The 19,951-nt window shown below is 32.8% G+C and overlaps 1 protein-coding gene across 1 annotated transcript; it reads right to left on the reverse strand.

Moving 5' to 3' along the window:
- Positions 1-405: 405 nt before the first annotated feature.
- Positions 406-18,615, reverse strand: LOC134236432 (cell death abnormality protein 1-like; the record flags this gene model as incomplete). Its single annotated transcript, XM_062718601.1, has 7 exons — positions 18,490-18,615; positions 16,497-16,565; positions 4,431-4,661; positions 3,770-4,024; positions 3,529-3,666; positions 2,553-2,690; positions 406-546 (listed from the first exon to the last, which is right to left on the reverse strand). Coding segments are annotated over exons 2-7 (958 nt in total), but the record flags the coding sequence as incomplete, so codon positions are not given.
- Positions 18,616-19,951: the final 1,336 nt, after the last annotated feature.

A 19,951-nucleotide genomic window follows, 5' to 3' on the forward strand; every position in this document is an offset into this window, starting at 1 on the left:
AGAAGATTTTTAAAGAATGTTCCTACACATTTTATGTTAAACGTTGATTTTCACTAATTCCCAATTATCTCCGCTTGAATGAGGGCGTGGCCCTTCATTTGAACAAACGTAAATTCCCTTCACCCAAGGATGCTTTCTGGCAATTATGGTTGAAATTGACCCTGTGGTTTTTGAGAAGAAGATGAAAATGTGAAAAGTTCATGACAACGACAACAACGACGACAGACAACGGACAAATTTTGATCAAAAAAGCTCATTTGAGCCTTCGGCTCAGGTGAGCTAAAAAGACACTCAGACGTACAGGAAAATCTATATCCCTCACCAAAAATCCTAAATAATGGGGCATAAAAATATCATTCCTGGAGTTTTTAACTCATTTTAAATATATTTTTCCATATAATTTACCTTTTTGGCAGTTAGGAAGCTTCCATCCTGGTTGACACCCGCCGTAACATTCACCGTTAAATCTGTTACACTGGTCTTGACGTTGGCAATTTACACTACAGCTTTCTCTGCAGTCTTTACCATAATACCCAGTTTGACACTCTGTTAAAGCAAGAAAAAATTCTCAACATACAATATGATGGTGAAATTCTTTTACTAAAGGGACTCTTCCAGAAAAATTCATGAAAAAAATGTTTCCGAATGGGAGATAAACACTATATGAATCTAACAGGACAGTGTCAACAGGTTTATTCCTTCATCAATACTAATACGATAAGGCGACTAATATCTGAAGAAGCCATTTTAAATTGAATATGAATATAGAAGTTACCCCCATATATTTTAGGAATAACATTAATTTAGCTGTTTCTACTTCGTTCTGAAATAAAAAGAAAAAAAAAGATCTGTCTAATTTTGAGATGAAATAATTCTTGATTAAGTTCAGAAAGAATTGAAGACCTGTTGAAAATATATTTAAGAATGAGTGCACATTAGTACGTCATTTCGAACCTTTTAGGCTAACAATTTTAATCTTTACATTACAATATATCACTAAATTAATGTATGAATATTGTGCAAGCATATGCTTTTGATATTTACGCCTTGAATTTTTTGTCATATATATTTTTATTATTACAGATAATGCCATTGAAAAGAACATGTATAAGCCTTAAATTCCGGAAATTTGAATAGGACCACTATCGAATTCAAGGTACCCGCAAATAGGTGGGAATATTTAAATCTCATGGATGGAATGTAAACAATAGCACATACATGTATGATTGTTTCGCAATCAGATGCTCCATTACGAATTTGAGTGGTGAAGAGATAGATTGTGTAGTTTCATGGTGCACAAATAATAAATGATTCTAGTGTTTAGGGATATGGTCGATGTATCGCTCTGCAGACAACAATACTGAGACGACATGAGCCTATATTTACTTATCTCACTACCAATACATTGTACCAGAATTCTTTCAAAACGCTCCTAACGAAAAATACACAGTAAAATAAGAGACATGTAACCGAACCTTATTAAAATTTGATAAAAAAAATCTTCCATAGTTTGAAGTTGGAAGTACGATAGATACTGTCCGAATAGAAATTCAAATGACAAACACAATGAAATGTTCAATGAAGGCGTTGGCGTATCGAACTGTGGAATGTCACGTGAGTAAAGTGATTATGATATCAATCGTTGACACTGTGGGACCTGTTAATTTAGTGGCTAATTTGACGGTAGTTTTGAGACTTTTTCAAAAATTAGATATGAGCTGCAACTTAGCTCACATTGTCCTTTGGATTGTATAAGTTTAAACTAGAATACACATTCTGTGCAAATGAGACCAATGGCCAAATTGTTTCTCGGTGTAAACAATGTCGATGAAAACTGGTATGCATAAGAATAACAATTGAAATGTTACAAAACTGTTAGGCCCCCTAAAAGCTAGTGTGGCTCGGCATTATTTAGTTTTTTCATGTAATATATTATACCAAAACCTAATCTTATGACATTGTTTAATACCTCTACAACATAAATTTAATGAAATTCATGATATTATTTTGCGCACAACACCGAGACCCAACTCTAATAGCTCAAGTGCAATCATCCTTAACAGTTCTATGTTTCTGATCTACATTCAATGATTTATACAGGGAAATTCAAGAACACAAAATTTGGAATACATTGAGCTTGTTTTCCATCAAGTTTCAAAAATCGTCACATTTGATGTGCCGACTATTAAAGGAATATAACCTTTTTTCGGTGGACTGCCTTTTTGATTTTATAATACAAGGTTTAATACAATTTATTTCATAAAGGATTCACACATAGAAAATTTACATACACATTTTTTTTAGCAAATTTACAACAACAAAAATCTTTGTTATGTGTAACAAAAAAACGGCTTTAAAATTTTATTGCTCTTTCATCAAATTTCCTAAGATTCAAAAATCAGGATTTTAATGTTAATGTAGACTTTTTAAAATATACTGGTATGAAGACCTTAATTCTAAACATTACAGTTAACATAAAATTTTTATTTACATGTAATGAAAAACAAATCGAAAAACAAAAACTTCCTTAAAATATCAATGACAAGCCTCACCAGTCTGACATTTTTCGCCCTCTACTCCTACGTCACATCCGTTTAGGCACGTTCCGTTGACATGGTAACAGGTCGCCCCGTCACTACAGTTACCACATGTAGAGGAACACTCCAGACCGTACCTCTTATTGTCACATACTGAAAGGACAAATAAAACAACCGAAATTATATACAATTTTTTATCAATATAAATGTAAAAATAAAGCATAGAAAGTACACAAATAATTCTAAAGCTTTTCAAAAGATTATCTGATTATCAAAAATCAAGACTGGCGATGAGTATCCGTTATTGGAGTGCTGAGAAACGTAAAAATTATATAAATTTTGTATTTTTTCTAAAATTCAAGTATCTTTAATTACATAAGGGCTTTTCTCACTAAAATTATTATTTGTCTAATTTAAGAAGCTTATGTTTGGCCAGGCAACTAAGTGTTTTGGCTGACAGTGGTAACATTTAAATATTGCGTTTTTAAAGTTTCAGTTCTGTTAAAAGAGAGTTTGCAAAACAAGAAAATATTTATTTTGTTGGAAAATAAGAACCTTTATTTTCGATGCAGGAATGCCCTTATTTTTTATTTTAAGATAAAACATTCCAAAGGCATAAAACAGTACGACATTTAGCTCTGGACACGACATAGTCCAGACTTTACCATTACTAATTATGATATCTAAAATATTTTAATATCACTTGGTGGGATTTCTTAGCGCTATTCTTTCGTCTAATGCTGGACATCTCTACTTCTAAAGATATGATGTTTGTGACCTCAACATAAGACCCTGGGGTACTGCTAAGACATCCCACCAAGTTATATAAAAAATATTTTTGATATCACAATAAGAAATGGTAGTAAAAAGTCTGGACTATGTCGTGTCAAGAGTTAAACGTCGTACTGTTATAAATTGGCATTGTTCAAACAAGAACAAAAGGAACCTTTATATCCCTGAAAACGCAATAAAAATTTACTAATTCGCTTACCTTGATCACACATGGGCCCTTGATACCCCGGTATACAGCCCAGACATTCCCCCGTTGTGATGTTACATCTCTGTTCCTGGCATTTCTCTGAACATGGCCGATTACAGTTTTCCCCATGGAATCGTGGATCAGAACATCCTGCAGATAAAATTTAACAATTACCTTCCCGTATACATGTATACCGCTATACACTGGAATAATATACGATAAGTAAAACTTTCAAAAGCTTATCAAGGCTTACCAATAACTTCCAATTCACATAGTTCGCTAAACGCATATGTAGAATAGTAAGTTGGGTATGTGACAGCCAGTCTCCTACGTTCGTTGTAGTATATAACATACTGTCCATGTACAGGACAGTTTATTGTCTGGTTCTCTGTCGGTGTACCGTTCACTTGTTGTAGCTCATGGAAACAAAGGTGGCCGTCCTGTCTTCTTGTAGAATTAGAAACGTACACAAAAAATCCAGCAAAGCGATTGTAGAAAGCACCAGGACCTGAACACAATATAAGACACATTATGCTGATTAATTTGTTTCAAAAGGATCGTACTTTCTTGTTAAAAATGTCCATAGAGATTGTCAATTCTCCATTGTTTACTCGTAATTATGCAAAGCTAAAAATGGGAAATAATGGAATAATTATTATAGAGAGGTATCTGGTAGAGTACGAAAATTACTGAGTATTACCACTCTGAACACGAAATCTTCATTAAAATATAAGTATATAAAGGGTTTTCAAGAGGTACTAGGCTATTTGTCTTTATATTTGAAGGATTGCACAGCTAGAGTTGGGGTCAGGTGTCATGAAAGATTAAGCATATACTCGTGGACCGGTCGCACCCACCGTGTCACTAGGCTCTTGTCACGATCAGACTGAATGCCATATTTCTTTTCTACGTACTAGGTGTATTATCCGTCCTGTAGAAGATGTTGATGTGGCTGATGCTGACCACGCTCTGTAGATTTACCCTCCACTCAGCTGTTGACTGACTAGGACCTGATATTGTGCACTGATTGCCTCCCGGTGCACGATTTGATAATTGTCCGTCTACCGCCTTTGCAGCTCCCCAAGCTACAGGGAAATCTGGCCAGTTAGTCTGTTGCCAAGCTGGTTTATTCAAAGCTAAGTTTTCTGTGAAAATGAGAATATGTGAAAAAAATCATATGATAGAAGTTTTCGAGTTTATTCAGAGAAGTATTCTTTATTATCCAAACTAGTATTTACATGTTTTGTAATTTAATATATTGGGATTTGCTTTATCAGGATAAATCTTTTACATTGTATGTAGGTTTTTATTTGAAAAATCACCATTATTAACAAAAGAACATAAATTTTTGTTTATCCCCCTCCTTGGTCAGCATATAATATGTTGAATTGAATTGAAAAAGTCAAAAGGATCGGACACAAGTTCAGTAACTTAGATAGTTCTCTTCTAATACAACATTTTGTAAAATTGCCAAAATAAAAAAAAACATGTTTTCTAATTTAATATATTGGGATTTGCTTTATCAGGATAAATCTTTTACATTGTATGTAGGTTTTTATTTGAAAAATCACCATTATTAACAAAAGAACATAAATTTTTGTTTATCCCCCTCCTTGGTCAGTATATAATATGTTGAATTGAATTGAAAAACTCAAAAGGATCGGACACAAGTTCAGTAACTTAGATAGTTCTCTTCTAATACAACATTTTGTAAAATTGCCAAAATAAAAAAAACATATATACATGTGGTCTACTACACTTGTACATACATTGTATACATCATAGCAATAGAAAGGTAAAAAAATAAATTCTTTAAATCTACAAATATAATTTAAGATAGTATGAAGGAAAAATGTAAAATTATTTTAAAAAACGACGACATTATTTAAGAAAGTTAAATAGTCTTGAAAAGTTCAGTATTTTGTTCAATAGTAAGAGAATCATCGTCCCATAGTATTAAATGTACATCTATAACATGTATATGATTAAATGACAATAGCTTCTTCATTAAGGAATTTCCTGCTTTTACATAATATTTACAAACAAAGAACAAATGATATGCATCTTCTACATCTTCTAGTAGTCCACACGAACAATTAGGACTGGTTATTAGGTTACAGCGATATAAATCAGAATTTAAAATACAGTTATGTCTTAATCTTGTATGAATTATGTTCAAAAACCTTTTTCCGTAAGAAAAATCTTTCGGAGGTTTTACATTACTATTTTGCAGATAGTTTTTAAAAAATTTTATAGAAGTTGCAATTGCCTCCCTTGTTTTAACACTAAGGGAATTCCACTTTCTAACAGTATCGGGAATAAACGATTTATTATATAGTTCTTATCAGTATTTTGGCAATGGATAATTTAAAGAATTCCGGTTAGTGTATCCTGAAATATTGCCTCTTGTATCAGGTACTAAATTTTGTAAATACTAAGTTACTAAATTATTGTGCATTTTATGCATTGTTATTATTCTTGCTGTATTTCTTCTATATCCCAATGGTCCCCAACCTGATTCCAAATATAATGAATATCTTAAAGCAATAATTGTAAGCCCAGTAACTATTCTTGCAGCAAATAATTGTACTTTTTCAAGATTCTCAATACAGTCGTTGTATCTGTTTTTGTGCATCCAGAACAAATTCAACAGCATATTCAAGTTATGATCTAATATATACATTTGTGGTATTTTTCCACTATATAAACATACAGAGAGATAATATCTTCAATTCTGTATGAAGTTTGTCGGAGGTCAGAGGTCAATACATGGCCGAATCACACGGCGCAATAATATCTATCGTTACTTATAAATATAAAATGACTTGCTTTTCATGTATAAAAATGAACAAAATAAGCAAGGGAAATAATTGTTTTATTAACAACGTGAACAAGTACTTCATACATATTTTGGTGATCGATTTAACCTGTGTACATAGAGAATATACTCAGTATACCAGTCCGATAGAAACAAACATTTGTTTACAAGTTGTATGTCACTTTTGTCAGCTGCACAGTCTCTAACTTTTTTGTTTATCCTTATTTTTGTTAGACCTTAAGTTAAATCTTCATGATATTGCCTAAAACTATATTTTTTCATTAAATTCTACTCACGACAAATGTGTAAATCTGTTAGAAAATATCAAAGCATTGCAATCACGCCACGAACAGCCGAGAAACACCTTGATCGGCGCTGTCGTACTTCAATGTAAACTGTCGCCAGTGTCTCCGTGTTAATATCATAAATATGCCTTTAGTTACTGAAATCGTAGATTGAATGTTTTTGATCAAATTCAATGCTTGATTAGGCTAACTGGCTCGGACAAGTGTCTCAATCCATCGGATCCATCCATCCCTTTCAGGCGACCGAAATTCCTCCAACTTTTTATCCTCGAACGTGTTTCTTGTGTCTTTTCAACATTAATGATCAATTTTCGCAAACAAAAATATTCCCAGATAACAATCTGTTCACAATTACGGATCACAAGTAGCCCTTAACAAAATATTCCCTTCGAAATAGAATTCTAAGCTCGATGAATTCGAAGCGTAACCGCCTTTCAAGCCGATTTACACCTTGCGAACTTTTGACGGAAATCTACGGCGACCGGTTAGTGCAATATTTATATCCGAATATATTTATTTTAAGATTAAATTGTCAATCTCAAATGTGTATATAAGTAATAAATAACAAGTTTATAAACTTCAATGGGAATTGAAGTGGGTCGGTACGCGATCAAATCTTCTGAGAAGACCTTCGGCCTTCACAGGATTTGATCACATGACCGACCCACTTCAATTCCCATTGAAGTTTATAAACTTGTTTTCTATTTCTTAAATAAAAGATTATACATCTAAGATAACATATCTCTTGACACACTAAAATTTTAGTCTTTTTAAGAAGCCCCAGTTTTTTGTATGCTTTCTCTATAATGATAACCAAGCTATATGATAAACGTGATGACTTTAACTTTTCTATCGTCAACTTCCCTTACTTATGCAGCAATATACCTTCATCACCTGCATACGGAGTATATATATCTTAGTTGAGAGCGTGCTCTACGTATGAACAATTTCTTAAACGAGGTAAATTATTGACAAGCAAGTTGATGAAACAAGAATATCAACAGTCTCGTTTAAAGTCATCATTTCGTAAATTCTATGGTCGATACAATGACCTTGTCAGCAAATACAATTTATCATTGAGTCAAATGCTGACTGACGTTTTTCATACCAATTGTTAGTCCATTATTTATACACTGAATTGACGACGGATTTTTTCCGTTATTTTCTGATCATGACAAGGAGCACACGGCGGGTGTGACCGGTCGGCAGGGGATGCTCACTCCTCCATGGCACCTGATCCCACCTCTGATGTTTCGGAGGTCCGTGTTTGCTCTGCTCTTATTTTGTATATTGTTTAATGGACGTTGAGATTGAATACTGTTCGTTATCTCCATATCCTTCTTTAAACCACCGAACATGTATCTCTGCTGGTGGACAGTTTGTCCCCAAGGATACTTGTCGTTCGGTACTTATTCATGCATGAGTACACAGAATAACGAAATGATACTGGCAGGCGCGTCGCCCAGTATAAAAAGGCGTCACTCCTTTGAGTCTATAAGGGACCCAGACTCAAGGAGTTCATTTGGTGTCCCTCGGATTATCCTCAGGGATATTAAACATATGTCATATGTACAGTCTTCAGATTCCCAGTTTTGGTTAAAAAAATAAATAATATACCAAATTGAAAGAGTGTAAAGTTTCTATTACAGATATATTGGATAATTCCTTTTCTGATCCAATGTCTTCGGTTTCAAAATGTTCTGTGCGAAACTGTAAAACCTGTGACATTTTGATAACTGACACTTCTTTCACCAGTAATCTTACTGGACAGAGCTTCTATACCAAAACTTGGGAAAATCTGAACTGCAAATCTTCTAATGTTGTCTACGGAATAGAATGTAATCTGTGTGGACTTATTTATGTCGGTGAAACCAAGGGATCGCTTAACAAAAGAATATCAGGTCATCGATTTCAAATAAATCATGGTGGTCAGCAGCTTTTATATAAACATTTTAATTCACCTGATCATTCTGTTTTATCAATGAAAGTTAGAATTCTCGAAAAGATTTATCACCACACAAATAGTCCGTCATTGAGTACACCTTCCCGTAGACAACGAGAAGAATTTTGGATTAGGAAACTAGGGACAGCCTCTCCCTATGGATGTAATGACAATGTCGATAGTGTTGGAAATCTTTCAAGCCCGCAGTGTAATAATGTAAATGTGATGGGACTTTTTAACAATACTCAGAGACGTAAGCGTAGTCATGGACATCGTTCGTACAATAAACCTGCAATACACGACGTCTCTTTTGATTCATTACTACCTTATGTAAATCAACAGTTAGGTCTACATCATATTCGAACAAAACTTTACTCTGTCCCTTTGAAACTTTTAAATAGTCTTCTTGAAAAGGCCAAGGAATATCCAATTTTAGATTCCTCGTCACCTGAATATAGGCTCGGATCTGTGATTATGGATATTGCATATCATAGGCTTTTTAAACCCGCACGTTTCACGGAAGAAAATGCAGCTAAAACAATCCGTCTTTTCCTTAAACTTCAATATGCCAATAAAGGAATTGACGCGGTTAATATAAGTAATATTCTTAATCACAAAAGGGTCCAGTCTTGTATTTCACCATATTTCAAGTTAAAGACTACACCATGTATTTCCTACAAATATACATCGACCATAGCTCCAAACTTTTCAATTACAAAAACACTTTACATGGCCTGGATATCGACTATCTGAAAAATAATCCCCCTTCGTGTTCATGGTTTTCTTCGCCCTATAACTATAGTCCTGCTGGACACGTTATTACAGGTGACGTAAATATAGTTCGTAATGGACTTTTACGAGGAGCGCTAACTTTTACAGTTGACGCTTACTTTTTACACTAGAGTTATGTACGGTAGCTCTCTTATGATATAAATATTTAGCTAAACATTTAATTAAACGAAAATAATGGGTTATTTCAAAGCACATATAAGTTGTCCTTGAAGAAACGACAACCAACCTACCCTCAACTCCCGGCCTTCACATGTTAGTGCCCCTAAAACAAAACCTATGACCACTAGAAAAGATTTCTTATGCATTATCAATTCTGTACTTCCGTACATGATACAAGTTTAAATGTCCAAGTAAACCGCCAACTGTAGAAGTCAGCGCTTCTCGTAAAAGTCCAATGAGGACCATAGATCACTTATTTTAAAAGGTCTTAAATATAGGGAACCCCGATCCTTCAACTGGGGTCGGAATTTCATAAATATTATGGATTCTGTTGAAAATTACGCCAGACGATTGGCCAGATATGAAAAAGAAGACATTGACACCTTGTCAGAATGGATTAAATGTATCAGATCCATGTTAAAGTCACGTATCAAAAGATTGAGGGGCAAAATGAAAACCTTTTATCCTTCTGTGTTCAATAAACCAGAAGTGAAAAAAGAATTAGATAGATTACACGATCAGTACGTACTGGTTCCTGCCGACAAAGCAGGTAACAATATTGTCTTCGTTTGTAAGGCTCATTATATAAATTGCATTCTAGAAGAACTTGGATTTAATTCTACAAGTGGTAATCCTACTTATACTCATACTTCTCTTTCTAAGGAAGAAATTCTTCAAAATCACCTGTCAGTTTTGAATACTTTTAATATTCCACAGAGCCAAAATGAATTTGAACTACCTTATATATATTGGATTCCGAAACTTCATAAGAATCCTTAGAAACAAAGATACATTGCAGGTTCCAGTAAATGTTCAACCAAGCCTCTTTCGTTACTTCTCACTAAAATATTGACAGTAGTGAAGGAAAAACTTCAAGAGTACTGTGCAACTATATATTCAAGAAGTGGTGTAAATCAGATGTGAATACTTAAAAATTCTAAAGAACTTTTGGACAATTTGAAATCACAAGACTTTACAAAAATCAACAGCTTAAAAACTTACGACTTTTCAGCTTTATACACAACGACTCCCCACGACAAAATAAAATCCAGGCTTTTTGATATCATTGACAGCTCATTCTTCAACAAAAATGGAACTCGTAAATTTACTTACCTCGTCATTGGTCATTTGAAAAATTATTTTGTTAAAACAGATTCTGATTACACACATAAGTACTCTGAAGTTGACATCAAAAAGATGCTTGAGTTTCTGATTGACAATATCTATGTGGTTTTTGGAGACCAAGTCTAACAAAAGTCATTTGGAATTCCCATGGATACAAATTGCACTCCGTTATTAGCAGACTTATTTTTCTATTCATATGACGCAGATTTTATGCAAAATCTTATGCGTGAAAAGAAGAAAACACTTGCTGTGGCCTTCAACTCGACATTTAGATATATCGACGACGTATTGTCAATTAATAATGATAATTTCCATTCCTACGTCGATACGATATATCCTGGTGAGTTTGAGATAAAAGATACCACAGAGTCCGACACTTCTGCTTCATACTTGGATATTTTACTTGAAAAAGACTAATGGTAATCTAACAACCAAGCTATATGATAAACGTGATGACTTTAACTTTTCTATCGTCAACTTCCCTTACTTATGCAGCAATATACCTTCATCACCTGCATACGGAGTATATATATCTCAGTTGATTCGATACGCAAGAGCGTGCTCTACGTATGAACAATTTCTTAAACGAGGTAAATTATTGACAAGCAAGTTGATGAAACAAGAATATCAACAGTCTCGTTTAAAGTCATCATTTCGTAAATTCTATGGTCGATACAATGACCTTGTCAGCAAATACAATTTATCATTGAGTCAAATGCTGACTGACGTTTTTCATACCAATTGTTAGTCCATTATTTATACACTAAATTGACGACGGATTTTTTCCGTTATTTTCTGATCATGACAAGGAGCACACGGCGGGTGTGACCGGTCGGCAGGGGATGCTCACTCCTCCATGGCACCTGATCCCACCTCTGATGTTTCGGAGGTCCGTGTTTGCTCTGCTCTTATTTTGTATATTGTTTAATGGACGTTGAGATTGAATACCGTTCGTTATCTCCATATCCTTCCATGAATAAGATCAGACCATCCTAAGTTGGACGACAAAAGTATCCCAAGATTTGTGTGTTCTGTAACATATTCCAATTAGGAAAATGCTGTACATTTTTTAAATGAAAAAAAGATACTACTTTGGTTTTCTGCGGGTTAATTTTCAATAACCATTTTTTTTACCATTCATCTAGTATTCTAAGATCATTACTAAGATTTTGTTCTATATGATTAATATTATATGAACATTGTTGTAAAGAATTATCATCAGCAAATAATCTACAAACAGATATCATAATTTCAGCCACATCATTTACATACAACAAAAAAAAAACAAGGGGCTAAGTACTGAGCCCTGGGGAGCTTTAACATGTCCTATAGAGGAAAAATGATTTCTATACACTGTTTTTTTGCTTAAATAACTATCAAACCAATCTAGCATATCACCATTGATTCCATATATTTTGAGTTTGTAAATTAAGCCTGTATGCCAGACTCTATCAAATGCCTTCGATAAATCACAAAACACCATACAACAGAATTTACCTTCATCAATACTTTTTACTATATAATGGTATGTTTCTACAAGTTGTTATACTGTGGAATGACCTGGTAAAAAAACCTGCCTGATATTTATAAAATATATTATGTGAATACAAGAAATTGTGAACATGTTTCAAAATGATTCTTTCAAAAATTTTGATTATACAACTCAGCAAAGAAACTGGTTTATAGTTTGAAGTGATGGAAGGGTCATCTTTCTTAAATAGTGGAAGAACATATGCTAGTTTCCAGCAGTCTGGAAATGTTTTTAGTGATAGAGATTTGTTGAATAGTATACACAAAGGTTTAGAGTTTCTTTGCAAGAGTTTAACATTTTATGGCTGATGCAATCATAACCAACGGCTTTATTAACAGGAATAATAGAAATTGTATCAAGGACTTCTTGTTCTTGTATTTTTATATGCGGGAAATTATCCGTACATCTTGACACTATATTTGGGAGCTTCCGATTTCTGTCATCTAACTCTGTAATTGATGTGAAATATTTGTTCAGTAGTTCTATTTTATCTATGTCTGAAAATGCAAAACTTCCATTGCCATTGTTGGCTATAAACTGAATATGTGGAATTTCATTTGTTGGTTTAATGTGAAAAGTATCTTTCAGTAACTTCCAGGATAGTTCTTGATTGTTCAGACTAGAATCCTTAAGATGAGAATCTATATTGTCGTGATAGTTTTTAATAGCAAAGTTTTTACTAAACATGTTAATTTTTCATGTTATAAAACTCATTCCTTGCCTTTTGAAAGTTTTCCTTATCAGATTCTCTTTTGTTTTTTGTGCTATTTTTCTTAGCCTATTGCGAATACGCAAAGTTTTCTTCAGAAGAGAATACATCCATAGTTTATCATTTGGCCTTATGGTAACAGTTTTTTTCAGGTATGCATTGAAGAATAATAGAAACTTTTCCGTGAAGTTTGCTGTTGCAATATCAATGTTTTCTGAATCATCAATAAGGCTATTTCACTTACATTGTACAATTAAATCATTAAGGATTTCTAAATCTGCATGATTTTACATGTAGTTCCAAATTTTACGTTTATATGCCGCATGAACATTTGTATTCCGGTGAAAATATATATAAGTTGCTTTATGATCACTAACTGTATTACTAACTTTTAATGTACCAGAATCATGTACAGACCCTGAGACGTGCTACTACCCCACACGCTCGCTGCACGAACGGTACACGAACGCTACACGGTTTGCACGAAACGCTGTACGGTTTACACGAAACGCTGCACGGTTTGCACGAAACGCTGCACGGTTTGCACGAAACGCTTTGCACGAAAGGCTGCACGGTTTACACGAAAGGCTGCACGAAACGCTTTGTACACGTTTCTCACACGCTTTGTGCACGATTCTCGCACGGTTTGGCCTCGGTTTGGATTTTTCTACTCGGAATATCTCGGGCATTTTTACCCCTTTATCATTAATTCAATGAAAATCGCTCAAAAAGCCACATTAAGCAGCTGTTTAAATTAAATTTAGTACACTTGTATTATAAAAACCGATAGAAATATTCAATACTCTGACAGTTGTATACGTAATTAATTGATAAATAATTGTCAGTTCGAATTTATTTATTTATTTATCCAACTGTTTAAAAACGAAATGCCCATATCGTAGATGACTGTTTGATAAAATACAATTTTTATATACAGGTATTAGTCATTCATTTCAATGTAATATTTTTACGAGTATAATTTGATAAATTGATTTAATAAATTGAACACAAATTCTATTTCTCACCGCAGGAATATAAACTCATTGATTTTTAATAATATTGATTATATTGCATGTGTTTGATTTCCGTAGGCGGATTATTTTTTGTGATTTTGATTTTAAATTATAAATTAAATTTGCCTATATACTCTACTAACGATTATTTAAACATTTTTAAAGATTTTTTTTTTACGCAAGCATTATCAATAGGAGGGAAACCGGTAAAGGGGGGGGGGTTAATGTGATCTATTAATCTATTCTATTCTCTTTTTACATGAAGCTTATCAAATTACATCAGTATACCCATCATACTGTAAAATCCTTCATTTCAAAACAGGACTAAAGGTATGTTTGTATGTGTACATTTATTAATAGTCGCGGCATTTGACTATACATTGTACATACAATAAAGATCGATCTTTATACCGGTACTCAGGTATATTACAAGAAAACTGAAATATCTTAGATGAAATAAAAAGTACGTGATTTATTAAACAAATAATATACAATTATTCATGATTTACTCCTAAACTTTTCTTACATGATATTCATAAAAAGACTATACCAAATCAGTTCTGTTTATTTTACTGTTTACGGCTAGAAATTCGGATTTACAAATAAAAGATGAAATCCGCTGATTTATAAGTTGTACCCATCAAATATTTATAGAACCATTTTATTTTAAAAAAAAATAAAATCCAGTCGTAATTTCCAGGTGTCATTAAGCCGTGAACTCAACATGTACATATAGCAAAACAGGTTTTCATTTGCAATGCCCTCGGAGCCCGTGATCGCTGTTGTAAATGACCTTTTTATCCACAACTTTTCCACTAATAAAAGTCACTTTCACAATATGAAAAGCCTTTCCGTAGCTTGTTCTTGTTACTTGAAAACTAGTGAAGACACGAGAACTTGAGTTGAGTGAAAATGTCATTTATTGACCTCATGTTTGCGTAAAATCAAATTAATTGAGCACTCGATCCCGATCAAGCCGAACCCGATCCAAACATGAGTTCGATCCCGATCCAGTCGACCCCACTCTTTTTACATTAAAAATCAATAACAACTGGAATTTTAATCTAAATTTGTCAAAAACAATGTAAAAAAGATTGTATATAAATCATTTTATGAGACATAAAATTGTATTGATCACAGTTGAAAGGCGGAAAGAAGATTCCAATACATTTATAAGGGGTGTATCTGCGCATACATTTAACAACGAATTTAAACAAGAATAGAAAATAAAGCATTTAATTAAACTAACATTAGATTGAAAGCTACAACAAAAAATGAAAGACTGAACTGTCTAGTAATTTAATTTACCCCCCCCCCCCCTCTCGTTTATAAAGATATGGTCGTCAGTGCACGTGAATTAAAATGATAAAATCCATTATTTTTTACAATAATGAGCAACAAGTTTTATGTATTAAAAGATATTAACTGACACATTGTTTCAAATGTAAAGACAAGAGCGGAGTCCTGATATATTTTTGATTTGAATTTAAAAAAAAGAATATTACCGGTATTTCTTTCTTTCTTTGAGAAAAAATGTTTAAGAGGCCACGATCGCGTTGATACATGTAGTATATTGAATACAATGCCCTTAAAATTGTTGTACATAGCTGATTTATTTGAACACATTTTCTATAGAAGGAAAAGAAATCAAACAAATATAAATCATACATTACCGTTTAATTTCATTTTGTTGTTCCATTTTTTTGGTTTTTACTCCTATAATATCACAAGCATAACTAATTCATTTATAAAATACTAATAGAATTTTACATCCTGACCAATCGATAGCCATATTTAAAATGAAATGACTTCCGAATGAATCTTACACGATTCTTGCACGAAAGTCGCACGTTTCTCACACGGTTCTTACACGAAAGTCGCACGTTTCTCACACGCTTTTCGCACGCTCGCTACACGGTTTGCACGAAACGCTTTGGAGCTTACACGAAACGCTGCACGGTTTACACGAAACGCTACACGATTTGCACGAAACGCTGCACGGTTTACACGAAACGCTACACGGTTTGCACGAAACGGAAAGCGCACGAAAGCCACACGCTTTTTTGGGGTAGTAGCACGTCTCAGGGTCTGTACATGTATATTGTCACTAATAATGGTAGGATCTATAAGGGTTTCTGTATTGCAGGTAATTCTAATAATATGTTGACAAAGTGATATCATGAAAAAGTTTATTGCAACGATACCATTGTTAAAGCCTCTGAGTATTTCTACAGAAAATTGTCTTTTCCCCACATATTGAATAAATATATGATGTTTTCACGTTTAGTCAATAATAATTGTATTTACTTTAGTTTGGTTCCTAATCACTGTCTGTCTCCATATGAGTGAATAATTCTCGAGAGGGCGTAAAATAACATACAATCAATCAACCTAATGACTGTCTGACGACATATAACACATGTAGAGAGAGAGAGAGAGAGAGTAAAACTGTTAAAATGCCCGAGAAAAAACACGTTCGCACGGAACAAAGAATTAAATCCTCTAATACGAATTATTAAAATTTTGTATGTTTTAATATTATAATTTTGTATGTTTTAATACATAAGTTTACGATTGAAGACTTACCATAAGCTTCTGTGTGAATCACAAGCAAAAATAACAAGGCGATGAGGCGAAGCATTTCAAAATGCTCTTCTAGAAAATAATAAAAATATAAACTAAAAAAAGGTTCAAGTGGTATATGCTCACATAAATCTCCGATTCCGTTTGTTGACATTTATGAACTTAAATAAAAAACTTTATTTATGGATTGATAATTATGATCCTGTTGAACCCTCGTTATAAATGCAGCCCCTATCTTCAAGGTACAGGTACTAAGATAAATATATTCATTTTTATGCTAGGGGAAAACTATGTATATAATTGAAAGATGGTGATTTCTTCCTTTTTTCTAATACCTGCGAGGTATTAGTAATTAACCAATTAATTGATTTTTTTTGTCTTCTTATTACTTGAATCTTGAAAAATAATTACACTGGGATATTTTTTTTTACATGTTTAACAGAGTAAAGCTCGAAAGCAGAATGGCAAATAAAACTGTAAATTTAAGGGAAAATGTTCTTTACGATATCTTTAAGTTCCCCCGTCTCCCCTCCTGAGTGACAATTAGTTCCTAGTAAATGAAATTTTTATAACAAATGAAGGGAAAAAGTTGATAAAAATTGATAAAAGTTTACAAAGCAATACCTCTCTTTGTGTTTAGAACAATGAAAAGGTGAAGGAAACAGGGTGTCAATTTTTTTTTAATATCTGCAGACAATGCCAAAAGTTTATATTTATATGTCCGTTAAAAACAAAACCAGGCCTAACAAAATAATTTTTTGCAAGTTCCTTCACTAATATAGTAAATAAAAAAAATATCAGGAGGCAAGTGTATTTTATTCAGAAACATCACGAGGTACAATTCATTGTCTTTTTTTTTTTAATATGAATAGAAAAAAATAATTAGTTTAATTATAAAATTGCACTCAAATAGGGAGAAAAAGTCCATTAATTGTATAACAAGATAATGATAGGGAAATATTTATTTTAGTAGGTACCGAACGTGAAACGGTAGCCCTTTAGTCCATACCCTCAAATATGAGAATCATCATTATTGTCCAATTAAAAACATACTATTTATAACCGAGATATCAAAGGTAGGTAAAGATAAATGTAGAAAGCAGTTTCATGTAACACGTATATTCAAATTGTCACGTTTATGACGATTTTAAAATCCTTTTAAATCAAACCTTGTGTTATCTTAAAATGGGGGTAAAGCACTACAAAAGGCACTTAGACAAAATAACATTTGAATAAAACTAAGTGCTTCAGGATGTGAAGAGGATAAATATCTTCCGTGTTGGGTGTAATGGGAGCTCATTCGACTATCTAATCTCATAATAATAATGTAATAAAACACTTCTCATTAATTGCACTTAGTCAACCATTTATGTAAATACTAAATATGTTTAAACATCTCGAATCAATACTTTACTGAAATTTCTGTATGTTTGTCTTTTCTGTACGTTATCTCTGTGGATTTTATGGCCGTTGAGTAATTGTCATCATCTTATTTAATAAAGGTATATTGATATACTAGTATCTGGATCCACATTGATAAATTTAAATAAGCTCTAACAAATATTTCCAGTCCCTTTTTGTACCGACAACAAATACCGAACTATGGAAGAAATCAAATATAGATTTTTAATGTTCTTCATGTTTTAACAATTATGTATGAAGAGAAGAACAAGTCACATCTTTTTTGTCTCACAGCTGACATGTGAATATAAAATGAGAAATCATATTAATAATTCATTTTAACAGCTAAGAGGGGACAGCAATAATAGAACCCCCCCGCACACATACATGTACAAAGCATATTACGGTGTTATACCCTGTGTGCCTATACATGTAGGTGTGAAAGACAAAAAAAAATTACTCACTGAAAATAAAATTATATCTAAACATTTTAAAATATGTTTTCTATTCATTGTTAACTCTTATTTCTGAATAATAACATAAGAAGCTATGTTTTACTGAACTGATTATAATGTTTTAGCTCAGAAAAAAATACCTTGTTAATAATTCCGGGTAAAAGCACGGGAATTCATTTACCAAGTTCAAGTTCCGGACATTTACTAATCCGTCGTGCAGTAGTGTCACCCTTAATGTTGTACAAGGAAGTGTTGTCACACAAAGGATGAGTCTAGAGACAGGCTAAATGTAAAGGGAAGTTAACACCACCACCCCCCCCCCCCCCGAGTATATAATGTATATAAATTTATAACCTTCTTATCTTCTCTTCAAGATAAAGTTAAAAAACAGCTTAGAATTTAATATGTGTGTTTAGATTATTTGAAAACTTATTTACCTAACCTATATTTCATTGGTTAGGAAAACATTTCGGTGCGTTTATATCAAAATAAAGCCGTTGAAAGCTTTTTAGGATACTGATAGTGTGTACTTTTATAAACTGATTATCAAAAATAAAGCAGTGTTACTTCAGTTTAACGTCTGAGGCTAGTATTATTTCATTTTGTTTTTACTTAACTCTTTTTTTTAATTTAGCGTGAAATTTTGCTTTTGATTTTTTTACCTATAACAGCGACTCTGTTTAAAAAGTCGTACTTTGCACAAAACGTATAATGTATATTGAAAATTACCGATTAAATTGTTATTTGTTTTTTAAAAATGTATTTGTATCAGCTATATGCAAGCTTAGGTTATAATAATCAAGACTAAGAAATAAAACTGTAATGAATAATTAAACCATGCTACATACTGCAATTTTTTTGTATGTCTTGCTTGTAAAAAGATATTATATCACATATCTTTACAAATAAACACTCGTAACAGGTAAATAATTAAAGCTATTAATAATGTTTTACTTTTAAAATATTATTATGAATTTTGTTAAGTGTCTGCAATTTTTAATTTCAATTTACGACTAAATTACAGCATCCATGAAAATATGATAGCTTTGTCTTTTTTTAGGAAAATTTTTGCTCGAGTTCCTTAAATCCATGTTTAAATCGCTTCTAACGGAAAGGTAGCATACTGTCTTAACTCTTGAAAAATTCAAAAATAATCGCAACCCTGCTTTAGTATTCCTTACAAAAACCTGTTTAAAGATTTTGTTAGGCACTTTGGAAATGTTTGTTTCATTAAGGGTTAGGCTAATATGTATTTAGGAGTTGATTTTCATAGGGTTGAAATCTGTAAGAAAATTCAATTAACCCGGCTTGTAGCTTGGAAAAAGAAATAACGATTTAGTGTAAATTGTAATGTTTGCTATATTATTAATTTGTTTGTAATATCCTGGGGCATAACAAGAGACTGAAGGATGTCTACTACCTATTCTCGCTTTTTAAAAATCTCAAATCCACCTATTCCCACGGCTGCATTTCATTTCTGGAACTTTTGTGTAATTATCAACTTTTCATTTCCGACATTTTTTAGTTTCCATTTCCGACATTTTTTTGGTTTTCATTTCCGACATTCTTCAGATACATGTAGTACCTTAAGTAACAGATTTG

This window comes from Saccostrea cucullata, unplaced genomic scaffold, assembly GCF_032062105.1.
Source record: "Saccostrea cucullata isolate Sc308-1 unplaced genomic scaffold, CSIRO_AGI_Scuc_v1 ctg3457, whole genome shotgun sequence".
In the NCBI taxonomy this organism is placed as follows: domain Eukaryota; kingdom Metazoa; phylum Mollusca; class Bivalvia; order Ostreida; family Ostreidae; genus Saccostrea; species Saccostrea cuccullata.